Source organism: Cyprinus carpio, chromosome A5 (assembly GCF_018340385.1).
Source record: "Cyprinus carpio isolate SPL01 chromosome A5, ASM1834038v1, whole genome shotgun sequence".
In the NCBI taxonomy this organism is placed as follows: domain Eukaryota; kingdom Metazoa; phylum Chordata; class Actinopteri; order Cypriniformes; family Cyprinidae; genus Cyprinus; species Cyprinus carpio.
Window position 1 is genome coordinate 25,833,222 of NC_056576.1, and position 16,226 is coordinate 25,849,447.

At 37.3% G+C, this 16,226-nt stretch overlaps 1 protein-coding gene across 1 annotated transcript; it reads left to right on the forward strand.

The window, feature by feature from the left end:
* Window positions 1–8,473: 8,473 nt before the first annotated feature.
* On the forward strand, window positions 8,474–9,887 carry LOC109048263 (cytochrome c oxidase subunit 7C, mitochondrial-like). The gene is made up of 3 exons (XM_019065950.2): window positions 8,474–8,653; window positions 9,457–9,594; window positions 9,802–9,887. Exons 1-2 carry the CDS (start codon window positions 8,579–8,581, stop codon window positions 9,571–9,573), a joined length of 192 nt encoding a protein of 63 aa, XP_018921495.1. The 5' UTR covers window positions 8,474–8,578; the 3' UTR covers window positions 9,574–9,594; window positions 9,802–9,887.
* The last annotated feature ends 6,339 nt before the right edge of the window (window positions 9,888–16,226 follow it).

Sequence of the window (16,226 nt, forward strand, 5' to 3'; positions counted from 1 at the left end):
GAGTTAAACCAAATCACTGTACAAACTTTCATATCTATATATGTGTACTTTGAATAAATTATTCAACAATTTTGAAAATAAAAAATAAAAAATAAGTAGCCAAAAGTCTTTAGTGTACTTTTCCCATACATTATCATATTTAAAGTCCTCTAAAAAAAAAGAGGTCCTTATGATTAATTCCAGATATTAATTTTGTTTCTATTTCAGCCAGTTTTAAAATATTAATTTAACTGCATTAAGGTCCTGCCATATCCATCTTTAAAGAGAATGTGACAGGCATCTTAAGTTCCTGAAGCTCCAAAGTAACTTCCTCAGGGTCCTGTGAGTTCACAGTGTGAGCGTGTGCCTTTGCCCTATTTACTTAAGAGAGCAGCTGTATGTGCAGACCGGTGGTTGGGGGTTTAAGATGTAACTGTGTTTAGGCAGTCTGTGAGGGGAGAGGGCAGAGAGTTGGCTAATCACTTTAATGTTTAAGAGGGATCCAGCGCTGTCATGGAGGTCATGCAGGTCCATTTTAATTTATTATTTTGGGGAGGTGAGCAAAAATTAAATTCTCAGTACACATTCACCTATATGCATCTCTAAGGAGGTCTTCAAGTAATGCTGAATTCAGCTCATGAATGGAATTCTCTTTCAGTACTGATTGCATGCTGTGACTTCATATAAGAACATGATACAGTTTTGCATTTATACACTTTCTGAAAAAAAAAAAAAGGAAACAAAAAAAAGGTACACCAACTGTCACTGGGGCAGTACCTTTTAGGTACTAATATGTACACTTGAGGTGCTAATATGTACCTTTAAGGTAGCATTATGGACTCTTTTGGTACACAGGTGTGGTACTGGCCCAGTGACAACGTTTGTACCTTTTTTTCTGATTGATATATATATATACAGTACAGACCAAAAGTTTGGAAACATTACTATTTTTAATGTATTTGAAAGAAGTTTATTCTGCTCATCAAGCCTGCATTTATTTGATCAAAAATACAGAAAAAACAGTAATATTGTGAAATATTATTACAACTTAAAATAATAGTTTTCTATTTGAATATACTTTAAAAAAAATAATTTATTCCTGTGATGCAAAGCTGAATTTTCAGCATCATTACTCCAGCCTTCAGTGTCACATGTAACATCCAGTCTATCACATGATCATTTAGAAATCATTCTAATATTCTGATTTATTATGAGTGTTGGAAACAGTTCTGCTGTCTAATATATTTGATGAATAAAAGGTTAAAAAGAACTGCATTTATTCAAAAAAAAAAAAAAAAAATTCTAATAATATATATTCTAATAATATATTTTCTTTACTATCACTTTTTAATCAATTTAACTTATCCTTGCTGAATAAAAGTATTGATTTTATTTAAAAAAAAGAAAGAAAAAAAATTACTGACCCGCAAATTACAGACCAGTAGTGTATATTGTTATTACAAAATATTTATATTTTAAAAACATAGCTTCTTTTTTTTTTTTTTTTTACTTTTTATTCATCAAAGTATCCTTAAAAAAGTATCACATGTTCTGAAAAATATTAAGCAGCAGAACTGTTTCCAACTTTGATAATGAATCATCATATTAGAATGATTTCTAAAGGATCATGTGATAATGATCCTAAAATTCAGCTTTGCATCACAGAAATAAATGATAATTTAAAGTATAATAAATGTAAAAACAATTATTTTTAAATTGTAATAATATATCACAATATTACATTTTTTTTCTGTATTTTTGATCAAATAAAAATGCAGGCTTGATGAGCAGAAGAAACTTCTTTCAAAAACATTAAAAATAGTAATGTTTCCAAACTTTTGGTCTGTACTGTATATATATATATATATATATATATATATATATATATATATATATATATATATATATATATATATGTATATTTTAAAATATATTACTATATTAGTGTAATGTCTGTTTTGGGTTTTGTTTCATGTTCATGTTTTCATGTCTTTTATAAATACTGACTGACATGCACAGCCCACACACTTAAAGCAATATTTCTCCCTGCAAAAGAACGTATCATATAACAAGCAGAAATCTGCTCTCTGCTATGGCCACTTCTGGTTTATTATGTAGTCTGAACTTGCAGTGTAATCATGGATGGCTCTTCTTGGCTTAGATCCATTTTGGTCAGAGCATAAAAGAGATTTGGATGATAGACCCCATCACACTGGCTGCACGTCACAGCAAACAACATTAAAATGCATGTTCATGTGATAAGACATCAAATGCACAGATGAAAGATCACGGAAAACAATTTCTGCTTTCATGATGCATTAGTGTAGATTGCACATATCATCCACTCTGAGTTTCTGAAATTGTCAGAGTAATATTTGGCTTTATAAGACAAAAAATATCAACACACACCATCAAAATCTCATTATTCTTTGTTCTTTATAATAATAAAAAAAATGCTTTTAATTTTGGGTTACTGTCAAGTCTCACTGTTTTTTTTTTTTTTTTTTTTTTTTTTTTTTTTCAGTTCAGGGTTTAATTAATTGGCCTGTAGACCTTGTCTTAAACGTCTAGCTTGCCTGACTCTGCTGATAATTTCAGTAGGTCTAGAGGGGTAAACTGTCTTGGAAATAACAGACTTGATCTGCTTCTACATTTAAATGCTGAAAGTTTCTTCTCCTGAGAGGAATTTCCATGCAGGTGGATGAGACACTCAAGAGGTGCGTTTGAAGGCATCACACAGCTTAGCCTGTCATGAATGCTTAAATGGATACCCCCCCCCCCCCAAAAAAATGAAAATTTTGTCATTAATCACTTACCCCCATGTCATTCCAAACCCGTAAATGCTTTGTTCGTCTTCGGAACACAGTTTAAGATATTTTGGATGAAAACCGGGAGCCCTGTGACTGTCCCATAGACTGCCAAGTAAATAGCAGTGTCAAGGTCCAGTATGAAAGCCATCGTCAGAATACTCCATCTGCCATCAGACGTGCAATCTGGGTTATATGAAGCGATGGGAACACTTTTTGTAAGCGAAGAAAACAAAAATAATGACTTTATTCAACAATTCCTTTGTCAACAGTCTCCTCTGTGTCTCTCCATATCACCGTATGCTGCGTATGCTTTCGTGCCACAAGGATGCATTGTTTTTACGTGTTTTCTTTCAAATCAAGGCTAAATACACGTAGAAACAGTGCATCCTTGTTGCGCGGTTCCCGTCGCTTCATATAACCCAGATTGCACGTCTAGTGGATTGGATTGGACCCTGCTCACCATCTGAATTGGGGAGCGCCAGAAGGGTGATGACTTGTGCTCTAAATGGAGTGGAGAGCACCTTCAGTGTCTCAGTTTGAGGATGACTTTACAATCGTTAAGCCCAAACTCAAGACAGGAGCAGTGACTGACAGTGCTTGCAGGTCACCCAATTGCTGACAGCATGTCTTCCTCTGTTACAGTCTGCCTGGCACATGAACTGCTCTGAGTGAGAGCAGTTTGCCTTGTGCCTATAGAAAGAGGCATCTAGCCAATTTGTGAAGGGAGCATGATCTGAGACCGCCTTGGTGATTTATACCGGCTACCACCATCATGTTGTCCAAGCAGACCAGGATGTGGTGCCCCTTTAAGGCTGGCAGAAAGGTTTTTTAGGGCCAGGTTTGACCAGGAGCCGGGCACCGCTCTGCCCTAATACAGAGCTCCCTTACCTGAGTTGGAGGCATCTGTTGTGACTACCTTCCTTCTGGAGGTCAGTCCTAATGGGACACCTGATTGAAACAGAGACCACGGCTCTGATGCAGCAGTAGGTTACCTGAGATGAAAATGCCCCAGGGGGCAAGCATGGGATGGGACATAGGCATTTAGCCAGTACTGAAGGGGCAGCATATAAAGAGGCCCAATGGAATCACAGAGGAAGTGGGCGACATGAGGCCGAGCATCCTCTGAAAAGCCCTGAGGGGATGTGAAGTCCCTAATTTGAATGATGTCGTTGAATAGTCAGGGAGCATTCCAGCATGTTCCATGCCTGCATTTAGGCAGAATTGATAACTGTCCCCAGAAAGACCACTCACTAGCTGGGAGTCAAAGAGCTCTTGGCTAGCTAGATTGATTCTCAACCCAAGGCGCTCAAAGTGGCTTAGCAGCAGCGACCTGTGAGCAATGAGTTCCCATTCTGACCTGGCTAAAACTAACCAATCGTCAATTGCGCAGTAGCCTTAGTAGCACACAGAGCCAGGTCAGTTGCTGTGCGTGGCTCTCTAAAGGCATCAGAAACTTGTCCGGAATTGTCCATGGAGTGGAGAAGTTTGGCCTGGAACACATGAAGCATCGCCATTGTGTGAAGCGCTGAGCCAGCCTGGCCAGCCACTGAATAAGCCCTGTTTGCTATAGGCCTGAGGTAGTCCTGCAGGGCTTAGATGGATGTGCTGCATGGGCTTTCAACCCCAGGGCCAATACAGGGCACAGATGTGCAGCAACCACCTCCTTCAGGGGGGGAACTTGCTATAACCTCTTTCTTCAGTGCCATCAACAGTGGTGAAAGCAGTGGAAGTAGAGGTATTAATACGGGCCGAGTAGGGGCCTCACCACATCCCGGTGAGTTCCTTGTGAACTGCTGGCAGGAACAAAGTGGGCCATTTGTGGGAGGAATGTTGACCGTATCCCTTCAGATACCACTCATCAAAGAGGCCGTGGGCAGGCTCTTCTGGAGCTGAACCAGCTTGGCTGAGATCCTCTACTGCCTTGTCTGCATCGGAGGCAGGGTTTCGGGCTCTCTTCAGCATCCAAAGCTGTTAATGACATGGAGTCATTAACGGCAGCTTCCTTCTCAGATGCAATGAAGGAAATCCAGCTGAAATCAAGCTTATATAAAGGCAAGTTCATCACCTTTTGGTGAGTTAAACAACCATTGGTTCGAGCAACTACACAAACGTGAACAAATCAGGCTTCAGTATCAGAGTAAACAGGAGTTTCCACAAAAGTGTCAGCGAAGCAATGGGAGACACTGTTCAAAAGGGAACTGATATTTATTCATTGCCTTGAGGTTTATGGCAGTTCAGAGCAGATGAATCCTTCATTATTTTAGCCATTTGCTGAGTGACAGCAGAGACAGCTGGTTGCTGCCCAGGTTAAGACCTTTGGCTGATGCATGCAGCATCAGTGAGGAGGGCAGGCAACTATGTGTAATGGAAACCAAACATGAATACTCAAACACCCAGGATAACATATTCAAGCACGCTGTGGCTATGGTTCAAACAAGCTGGCGTGACAAGAAAATTCTTAGGGCTGTGAAGGTGAAATAGTCAGTTGCTAATCATGTTTTTCACAGGGAAAGAAGGTTTGAGCTGCATTTCTAATATGTGAAATACTTAAGTTGCACCTGTATTCTCTTAATTTTGACCAGTGACCTAGATTCTCCTTTCAGGTTCCCCTAGTATGAAGCAAAATTAAATTTATGAAAGAAAAAGTTTAGTCTAAATGCTCATTTAAAGCCACTTGATGTGGGTCTAAAAAAACCTAAAACCTACATATGGTGTTTTGAAAATATTATTTGGTTAGTCTATTTGTGTCAAATGAAGAAAAATCTCTGAGATGAAAGAAAATGCTTAAATCTAATTGCAAGACTTGGAGAGCTGTTCTCCTTGACATGAAAGAAATGAAAAGCATACATTTTTTATAGTCTTCTCCATGTGTATAACTGTATTGAACAACTGCTGAATATAGCCCAAAATCATTTTCATTGTCCGTTACTGCACATTCTTCATATCTATTGCATAATCCAAGGGCAACAGAGGACAGTTGAGGATCAATGTTTCCCAGTGTCACTCTTCCACTGCATTGAGGACCTTTGAGTAAATACGAAAAATAACCAGGAATATTTTATAGTCAAATTGCCCAGAATTCAGGAACATCCAAAACTGAGAGTTCACTTAAATAATCACATTGCAAGCTACCTAAAGATGAACTAAAAATTCAAACTCTACAAAGTGCTCCGCTCCTAAATTATTTACTGTGCTGTAAACTTTTTACACCACACAAATGTAATCTGATGCTAGGACAGCTCCTTTGAAGTGAACTAATGAAATTCAAGTATAAGAAAAAATGTTTCACATACAGTTGTTTACGCTAAAATCTAGGGTTAAAGAACAGTTGACTGCAAAATGAAAATTCTCTGATTATTTACTCATGTCATTCTTATAGTTATATTGCACTATATCCACCTTCTTTTTAACATTGTAATGGCCTCTAGTTACTTTCAGGTGTCAATCACTTTCAGTTTTTTTTGTTTGTTTGTTTGTTTGTTTGTTTGTTTGTTTGTTTGTTTGTTTAGTTGTACAAAACATTTTGTAATGCTGCTTGATATTACAAACTGGTATTTATTATCATATTATTTAAATGTAAATCTGTGGTATAGGATCACTCACTATAAGCTCAACTATAGCCTACTATATAGTTTTTTTTTGTTGTTGTTTTTTTTTTATCTTCTACCAAAATATATGGATATTGTTAATTCAAGTCTTTGCAAATATTGTTTTTTGTCTCAGTGTAAGTGACTTTTGAGACGTCTCCTTTAAAACTACATTTCCCATAATAACTTGCGGCGTGACTGTTATGTTGCCCATTAGGCTGTTCGCCCTCTAGCTCTTCAGACCACAAAAGCATTATTGAAGGAGTGCTGGGAGAATGGTCGAAATGTAAGGGAAAACTTTGGGAGGATTGGAAATGAAATAGCTGAAGATTTAGATATAATTAATGTGAGATTAAGTCCTACAGTAGTTTTCCCAGCATTAGCTCCATGGAAGATGATATGGCCAGAGGTATTTGTTTGTTTATTTGTTTTTTTATTTGGATCCCCATTAGCTTCCACAGTGTGGTTGCTAGTCTTCCTGGGGCCCATAAAAGTGCTAAAGCATATGTACAGTTAAAATACACAAATATAACATACATAAATATAACTTGCATATAACATAACCACATGTATACATTTATCCACATATACACATTCACACACATACAACATATGAAAATGTCAGTAGCTATAACAGTCACAAATTAACTGGTGTAATACTATTAATAATAATCTGTTTTAGAGTCTTCTTAAAATTACATATGTTGGATATATGCCTTGTTCTTAAGTCCAATTTATTCCAAGCAGATGACGATCTAACTAAAACTGTTCTTGTCATACAATTGAAGGTAGACTGGTTTGTTCTAGAGGAAAAAAGGAAAGCGAGGGAGGAAATTAATGTAGTGAGTGTATTTAAGAATCAAGTAGGAGAAGAATATGGTAACTTTATTCAGATTTATACAGATGGTGCAAAGAATCCAGAGACAGAAGTTACAGGATTTGGAGTAGCAATACCAGGTCAACAAATTGGAATTAGTAGAAGAACATCGGATAAGTTAGGGGTGTACACTGTAGAAATGTTGGCAGTATTGGAAGCATTGCGGTGGCTGGAAAAGATGGGACAGGTAAAGGCGCTGATATGCTCGGACTCGTCTTAAGTTTTAGGAAGTTTAAGATTGTTTATATCAAAAAGAAGACAAGATATTCTGTATTAAGTACTTTAGCTAAGCACAAATTTAGTCAGTAAGGGCAGTCAGGTCAAGTTTATGTGGGTTCCAGCACATGTGGGGATCAAGGGAAATGAGATGGCAGATAAACTAGCAAAAAGGGCATTATTGAAAGATACTATAGAATTGCAAATTAGCCTTAGCAAAACAGAGGTTAAAAGCATAGTATGGGAGAAAATAAATCAAATGTGGCAGGTAAGGTGGGATAGAGAGGAGAGGGGGAGACAGTTATATCATATTCGGAATAGTGTCAAAGGAAATAGGTTGGAAGGTGGAAACCGAAGAGAAGAAATAGTGATAACAAGGTTAAAGTTGGGTCATTGTTTGTTAAATAAAACTCTTAAGTTGATGGGCAAGCATCAAACAGGTTTGTGTGAAGAATGTCAAGTGGAAGAATCAGTAGAGAATGTATTAATAGAGTGTCAGAGATATCTAGAACAAAGAGGCAAAATGAGTATTGACTTGAGGGAGATAGGAGTACAGGAGCTCACTTTCAAAAGTTTACTGGGTGATAATGGTAGGGCGCAGTTTAGAGTACTGATGACTTTTTTGAAGGAGACAGGGCTATATAGTAGGATTTGAGATAGTTATAGGGAAAGGAGGGAGGATATTTGATTGGATAAAGTAGGGTTAAGTAGAATTTGTATATAAAATAGGGTAAAGAAAAATATGTAGGAATTGTTTAAAGTAATGAAGGTATATTGGTGGTAATGTAGGAATGAAAATGTGTGTTTTTTTTATATATAAATATATATATATATATATATATATATATATATATATATATATATATATATATATATAATTATATATATATAATTGTGAAGGAGTGTAGGAGATTGAGAAGTAGAGAGTAGACCTATTATCAGGTCCACATTGCGGAACAGAGGGGGCGGTAATGCTCCATTAAGCTGGATGCCAACCGCCGGTAAAAAAAGAAAGAAGAAGAAGCTCTTCAGACAGGAAGGTCGTTGAGAGCGAAGATTGTTGAGAGCCAGACTCGGGTTGAGCAGATCCTACACTTCAGCAACAAACGATGCTCGGACAAGCCGTTCGACGATTCGCCACTTCTGCGGTTCGCTCCAGTCACTATGCGGAGGGACCAGGAAAGGTGAGGAGATGTTAGGATATGAGCAAAATAAGTCTGTTCCTCAGCGCCTGTATGACTGATCGGCACAGGCCCGGTGTTCATGCGGAAGCCCGACCGGATGTCGTTTTAAGTGTTTAGTTAACAGTGATCAGCTTGATTTGTACATAGCAGCTCTTAAGTTTATATAAATTAACGTAATAAGGCGTTAAACAGAGAGTGTGATGAACCTGCAAGGCAGAAATTTAGGAGTGTCTTTAGCTTAGCTTAGCTTAGCATAGCTTAGCATGTGTAGCTGATCAGGCCACTTGTTTTACGTGAAGGGTAACCTTCAATGATTTTCAATATAAATACATTCATGTGCTTTAATTAAGGATTCGTGAGGTTTCAATTTAATTATGGAGTTTAATGTTCTTGAAATGGTAATTAATATATATATAATAATGTTAAGTTTCTAAATATTTAAATTAGCTATAAACTGATCTTTGTGATTTATTATCCCTCTATTTATCTATCTATCTATCAAACTGGAAGTTCATTGATTTAAAGATATGGGAACTTTTTAATTATATACGTTGATGACAAATGACTTGAAATTCATGTCATGGAAATTAATTGCTCAGAAGCTGATCAATTCCTGTTTATAGTTACTTTAGAATTCTGGCTAGGACACAAAGACCTCGTTTAGTGTAATTAATTTGACAAAAGCATGTATTTAATGACAAAATCAAGTCATAGCGTAATTCTTAAATTATATTCTGTTTATTTATTTATTTACTTATTTATTTATTTATTTATGTATTATTATTTTTGCATTTTATTTGCAGAACTTGCCATTCTCTGTAGAGAACAAGTGGAGGCTTCTTGGCATGATGGTGCTGTTCTTTGGCAGTGGATTTACCTTCCCATTCATTGTTGTCAGGCATCAGATCCTGAAGAAGTGAGGCTCCTACCAATCACACATTGTAAGTAACATTGTATATTACACATTCTGAGCATATGTGCTTCATGGCTTGTCTCTAAAGGACCTTTAATGCTCTTTATCTTCATTAAAGTTTAAACACTGCCATATTGTAAACCATTCCGAACAATAACCATTTAATAATTTAGGATGACTTTTTTTTTTGTTCTTCTCTTACATTGTTCCTTTGTGTGTTGTTGTTGTTTTTTAGGTCAGTGTGATTCTTATACAATGCAGCTCTCCGTTTCTTCTGGTGTGGATCCTGTAATGTTTTTGTAAATAAAATGGCCAATTACATCACTGTGTCTTTCACATTCTTTATTGCATGCTTTTCTGAAACCTAAAAGCATAGGCTGAAATTACTCAAATGATATGATTCCCTTTATAAATGTGTACTTGAGGTTGAATCCTTCCACAATCTGTAAAATTTTATTTATCCATTGACCAAAACTTTCCTTAAATTTAGATTGACATTTGTGTGGTGAAATAAAGCAATAAGCCCCAAGAATCCGTGGTTTACAGTGAATTTATAACAGCTAAGGGGTTTTGTTAGGCATGCCGTGATGTGGAATGCCTAAAACCCCCTTAGCTGTCATAGAATAAAACAGAGCAAATAAAGTGTAATGATATAACTAAAAACAGTATTCTTCCAACAAACAATGTAGTTCCTCAGGTCCCGTTTACACTAGTGCGTTTTCGTTTTAAAACACACAGCTTTTGCTACGGTTACGCCTATCGTTTACACTACTCCGGCGTTTTCGACCCTCGAAAATGCTGCAGACCCCGTTTTAGTTTGAAAACTCTGGGGTTGCGTTTCAGTGTATTCTTGACGACCGTAAACAATAACATCATGTGCATTGTTGTACCCATAGATGTATAAGTAGATTCCCCATTCGATCGCTCCAAGCACGTAGACGCATCTGCGATCTAAATAATAGGGAATCTACCTATTCATATCTATGACTGTACCTGCGTGAATGGTCATGTGACATGCGTTTTAGGTTAGTGTAGACGTAGATCAATTCTGAAATGCAGCAGAAATGGCAGTGTAGAAGAGGATCGTTTTCATTCTAAAACACCGTTTTAAAACGAAAATGCATAAGTGTAGACGGGGCCTCAGAAACAGTTGTGGTTCCAACAAAGTGGTTGCCGAGCAACACACAGAAGTAAACAAAGGTGTATGTTTGTAGTAGCTGCACCCCAAATGACGCACTCATACGCTATGTACTTATGCACTATGTACTCAACCATGTAGTGTATGAATTATATAAGGTTATTTGTCATTTATAATCGGAGTCTGATAGCCCCTCCCCCTTCGTTATGTAATTAAAGCTGCGACAGTTGAGTGCATGAAGTGTCCAACATTCCACACTTAATTTTTTCGGTTATTTAAGTGCATCATCCGTGTGGTTAAATGCACTTTTTCTTTTTGGAATTTTCAGTCTGAACACACTACTCACACTATTTATACTACAAAACGTCATAGAATAGTGCAATAGTACACGATTTGGGACGCACCTAGTGTAATTTACAACAGCTTTGAACGCAGCTCAACCAATCAGAATCAAGGACTGGAACTATCCTATCACATGAAAAGGCTGTAAAGTATCAGAAGTTCACAGCTTTTGCACTGTTTTATTCACTTACAGAACTACAGGAAAGCTCTCACTTAATGAAATGAAATACATTCCACAACAGTGTGTTTACAAGGTAAAGAATATTAAAATGGGATTGTCAGCAGGGATTCTAGATATGCACTGAGAAGTCAGTCACTAACAGCTGGAAAGATGTTTGTTTTCCCTCCACAATTCTCACCTTTATGTCTCTCCTGCTGAATTACATATATTAACTCATTATAGTTCTGTTAACCTTCTACTGCCAAAAGCTTTAAATATCTAGGAACAAAACAACAGGGAGGGAGATGGTAATATTGAAAAAGAACTTGCATTACAATATTTACTTTACTGGGAACTGGCCAATTTTTAAGACGACCAAAGGGGTAAAACGTTGTAAGACTGAGAAACGAGTAATAAAACTAGCTTGTTCAGACGATCCTGTTCATATACAGTTTGGTTGATTGATAGATTCTGCTACTTTTCAGTGCACAGGTTCGCATGCAGTTGGTTCTGCATGAAAATGTCATTACTAAACAAACTACACTTTTTGATTTGCAATATCCAGTATCTTTATTAAAAGTTTCTCTTTGGCGATTTTAAAGAAACATCCTATATATGATAATGTAGTTATCTCTCCTCCTCAGCAAACCATGATCAAAAACTCTTTCCAATCAAAAACACTTTTTCCATATTAATGTTTGATAGCCCACTTGAACAGTAAGAATACATTATATTGATATTTATTTCACTAATTTACTTTTAAATAGATCTTAGTCATATAGCTCAGACTTTTGTTTTATGTTGTAAACGTTATCTCTGTCAGTGTGACTTTGAAAGACCTCTTAATGTTCTGGCTTAGTGTGAGCATTTATGTATCACTAGAACATTACGTCCTTGAGAACAAAGATGCTATTTTTGCCGGTGCCAGAATGCTAAGGTCACACAGAACAGGTCATTAAAAACCATCCATCCCTAAATCAAAGTCTGCCAGATCGTATGGTAACTCTTCCCTGGACACAGGCCCTGATTAAAACAAAGCAAAGCCATTAAAAATAAATTATATAATTGTAAATTAATGTTTAATGATTTTGGACCGTCATGCAGCACTATAAAATTAATGTACCATCAAATTTGCCATAAGCAATTAAAGTGAAGGTAACAATAAAATGTGTGCGTTAATTTTGGATAAATGTGTATTTGCTCCAGCTTTTCAAACAAAATCAGGCTGAAACGAAGTTCGTTTTGAGTTCGTTTCGGCAGTTCGAAACAGCTGACCAAAGCCAACTTTCTGGGGGAGTTCGTTTGGCTCCTAAACACCTCTGAGTTTCCATTGGTCCGTGGCGGTTACACAATCGGTGGTTGTGTTCTGAAACTCCACCTTCTTTGACGTGTGATTTTTTTCTTTTTATTTTTTCCTGGTTCGTATCTCATTCACCGGAGGTCAGGCAAGAGAACAACATCTCCTAGTCACTAGCAACATAAATACAGTGTGTCGAATAGCTGAGCTGGTACAAATATATCCACACCTGTACGATTGCTCGGGGAGAGACTTTAAAGATTCAGAGAAAGCATTTAATTCCTAAAAAAAGAAATTGCAACGAAGCTTGGTGTTGACAACCCGGAGTTATGCAAAAAGCGACACATCCGAGACAAGTTTTCCAAAGGCATGAAAAGAATGAAAGGAAAGAGTAAAGATATAAGGTAGCAAGTACCAAATACATGTGTTTCAAATAAATGTTTACCATATTGCTGCTGCTGTTGTTGTTCTTTCAATAAGCGAATTTAGCCTACAATAAATGAGGGTGTCAAAATGACTTCTGCAAGATATGTGGAGTTCATAACTGACCATTTTCTGCTGTGGTATAAAATGAAGAATAGTGCTCTCAGAAATAAAAGGGTTTTCATGTAGGGCAACACACTATCCCATGCTGCATAAATACCATGGTGCGAAACAGTTTAAAAATGTGTTTCTACAGCCACTCTGCAGGTTTCTCTTTGTGAGATTTGGTTAGCAGTGACTGAAACGCAGCTTTACACACAACTGTCAGTCTGCATGGAGAGGATCTTGAGACTCCAGTAGCTTCAAACACCTGTCGGCTTTTTTACAGCTGGCATTACAATACAGTTCTATATATATATATATTTTTTTTTTTTTTTTTTTTTTTTTTTTTTTTTTTTTTTTTTTTTCCAAAAAATTGTATGAACTAAAATACTTGAAATCTATATAAGAGCAGAATGCAAAATGTACATGTCAATGATAAACATAAACCTAGAATCTAGAAACCTGAAACTACAGAATTCTTCAATTTGAGTATTCGTGTGTGTGTGTGTGTGTGTGTGTGTGTGTGTGTGTGTGTGTGTGTGTGTGTGTGTGTGTGTGTCATGTTAATCAGACTAATCACTTTATAGGCTACTTTATTTACTCAATTTTCAAACTCAATAGCTCTCAAATGTAAACCGTTGTAGAATCGCTGCTGTCTCTTTATGAATGAATGGATTATTCATGCCAGACATTGCGGAGTGATAAATAGCAGTGAACTTTTGGACCTGAGATCTTACTATAGTGATAGTCTGCGTGCTCTATATAGTGAAAGAGGTGGGCAAAGGTAACCTAAAGTAACTGTTCGCTTTTTTTTCCCCCCTTTTTTTGCTTCTCCCAACCGCTTTTATCTTCATGTCTTTTGCATGCCATCACGAGCCCACTCTCCTTCGCATCAGTTTTGGTTTCTTATAAGCAAAAATAGATTGCATTATCGCCCCCCCCACCCCCGACCCCCTTTTATCGGCTGTCAACATCACTTAATCTTACACTTTTTCTTTGATGATGAACCAGCCAGGCCGATGAATAACGTATGAAAGACCATTCAGAAATACAAAATAATCACCACTAGGCCAACCCCACCACAGTAGAGGGATGAGGCGAGGACTCAGTACTGCAGAGAATGGGCTTTTATTAATAGCCATTAATAAAAATAAACAAAACAGCAACAAAAATTACCCCATGGGAGAAAACAGGCTGGCATGGCAAGGCAGGATCAGGACACATCCAGGGTGATATGATGTATGATGATGAACTGGCATGGGACTGCAAACACAAGGAGAATAAATAGGGAGCAAATTAGGAGGGTAACGAAGGAAACACAAGTGGAGCACATGATGGCACACAGGAAACAAAGACAAAAGCCATGTGCTCACACAAAACAAAAATACAAGCACATGGCCAGTTAAACAATCAAAAGCAATGTGCTTGAACAAAACAAGACACGAACATGCAGCTAATGAAAATACTAATAAGCCGCTTGTTCACACAAGACAAGACAGCAAGCAGCCAGCAAAAACCAAGCTGCGTGCTACACAGCACAAAACAAAACAGGACATGAAAGCGTGCAGCCGATAATACGAGCTGCATGCAACAGCACAAGGCAACAAGAAAAGCACATGGCTGAACACAAACAGTGTGGTACACAAAACACAACATACGTGGACAGAAGAGCACACAGCAGAGTGAACTCGAGACCACATGCTCTCAGAACATGGAGCGCGAGTGTCCTGACCCAGTCACCCAAACCAAAACTCAACAAGACATGAGTGCCGGGATCAGAACACCATGCTCCAACATGAAACAGGACACACAGACGAGAGCGCACGGCTCGAGCACTCTCACATGAAAACAACGACATGACGGGAGTGTCAGGGCTCTGTCACAAAACCATGAATAACACTAGACCGAAGTGACAGAACCCTGACACAGTGTTGTTTTGCACTGAGTTTGGGGGCTGTTTGTGGATCATTATTTGTTCCTTTTCATAGCTGCAAGCTCTCTTTCCCACCCACGGACAAAAAATAGATGTCTTTTGAACCTGATGTCTTGACGGTTCTGACGTCTCATCTTCTACCTGTGGTTGTTTGTGCATTGGCAAATACCAAAAACCTGGCCTCTAAAATACGCCCTCACAAAACAAGTCATCAAGTCCCAGATGCAATATGTGTTCCACTAGAGAGGTGGCAGATACTTGTCTTTATTATAACTTTTTCCTTCATGCCACAGCAGTAAAAAAAAAAAAATCCTTTATAATAAATTAAGAAAATTACAACTGTGCAGTGGACAAAATGTGGTTTATGACGAAACATATATAAGGTTTTCTAAAAAATGGTTGAATTTGAAATTGATTCTGAAACTGATTTATTTTTTCCTTTTTTTTTTCTTCTTCTTCTTTCATGAGAGTCATAGCCTTAGCTTATTCCTACATAAATCATAATCAGACTTTACATCTATGACAATTGGCAGGAGTCTATGCCAGACTCCGTATATATAAAGCAGTTTCCACAAAATCATTTTGGAAACAGGTACGGTGAAGTAGCATGAGATTTAATAGCCACCTATATTAAATGTTGCCTAATATGGAATGATGCATAATATATGAAAGAAAACATGATTGATGAGAGAACTTTGTATCTCAGCAGAGTGATTTTGTTGGAAATAAAACCTTTAGAGAGCTGCTGATAATGCGGATTAGCCTGGTACAAACAATTCAAAATTGCTAAACTTACACTTTGTCTTTCTCAACAGTTTCAGTGACTGACAGTTTTGTCACCCAGACAGTTCACTGATGACAACAGCTTGTCATTGTTGCAATTTGCAGCTCCTATTAGTGTCATTAGTTTCTGCCTTGACATACACAGCAGAAATACGATCAATTGCCAACGCTCTTATGTCAGTTATTGTTTTCGATTTCAGTGCCTTTTACTGTCATCATCATCACAAAAGTTTTATTTCACTTCAAGACCTGAAAAGACATTGTGCAGCTATGGCTTATTTGAGTATAAATGGTGATATGTCTTACTTTGGGACTTTGTTTGGAATGTTTTGAGTTATCTTTTTAACTCTGTGGATCAATAGTTTACCATGTTTCTATAAAATCATTGGTTAATGAAAGATAATTCCTGAGGCTGATATAAAAACTGTGGCTGTGAAAACACTACAAGATAGACAGTTCATCCTTTCTGTATAAAACAATAA

Coding starts and splice junctions, on each gene's coding strand:
- LOC109048263 (XM_019065950.2), top strand. CDS start 8,579: ATGCTCGGACAAGCCGTTCGACGATTCGCCACTTCTGCGGTTCGCTCC. Junction 8,654..9,456: donor ATGCGGAGGGACCAGGAAAG/GTGAGGAGATGT, acceptor TTTTATTTGCAG/AACTTGCCATTCTCTGTAGA.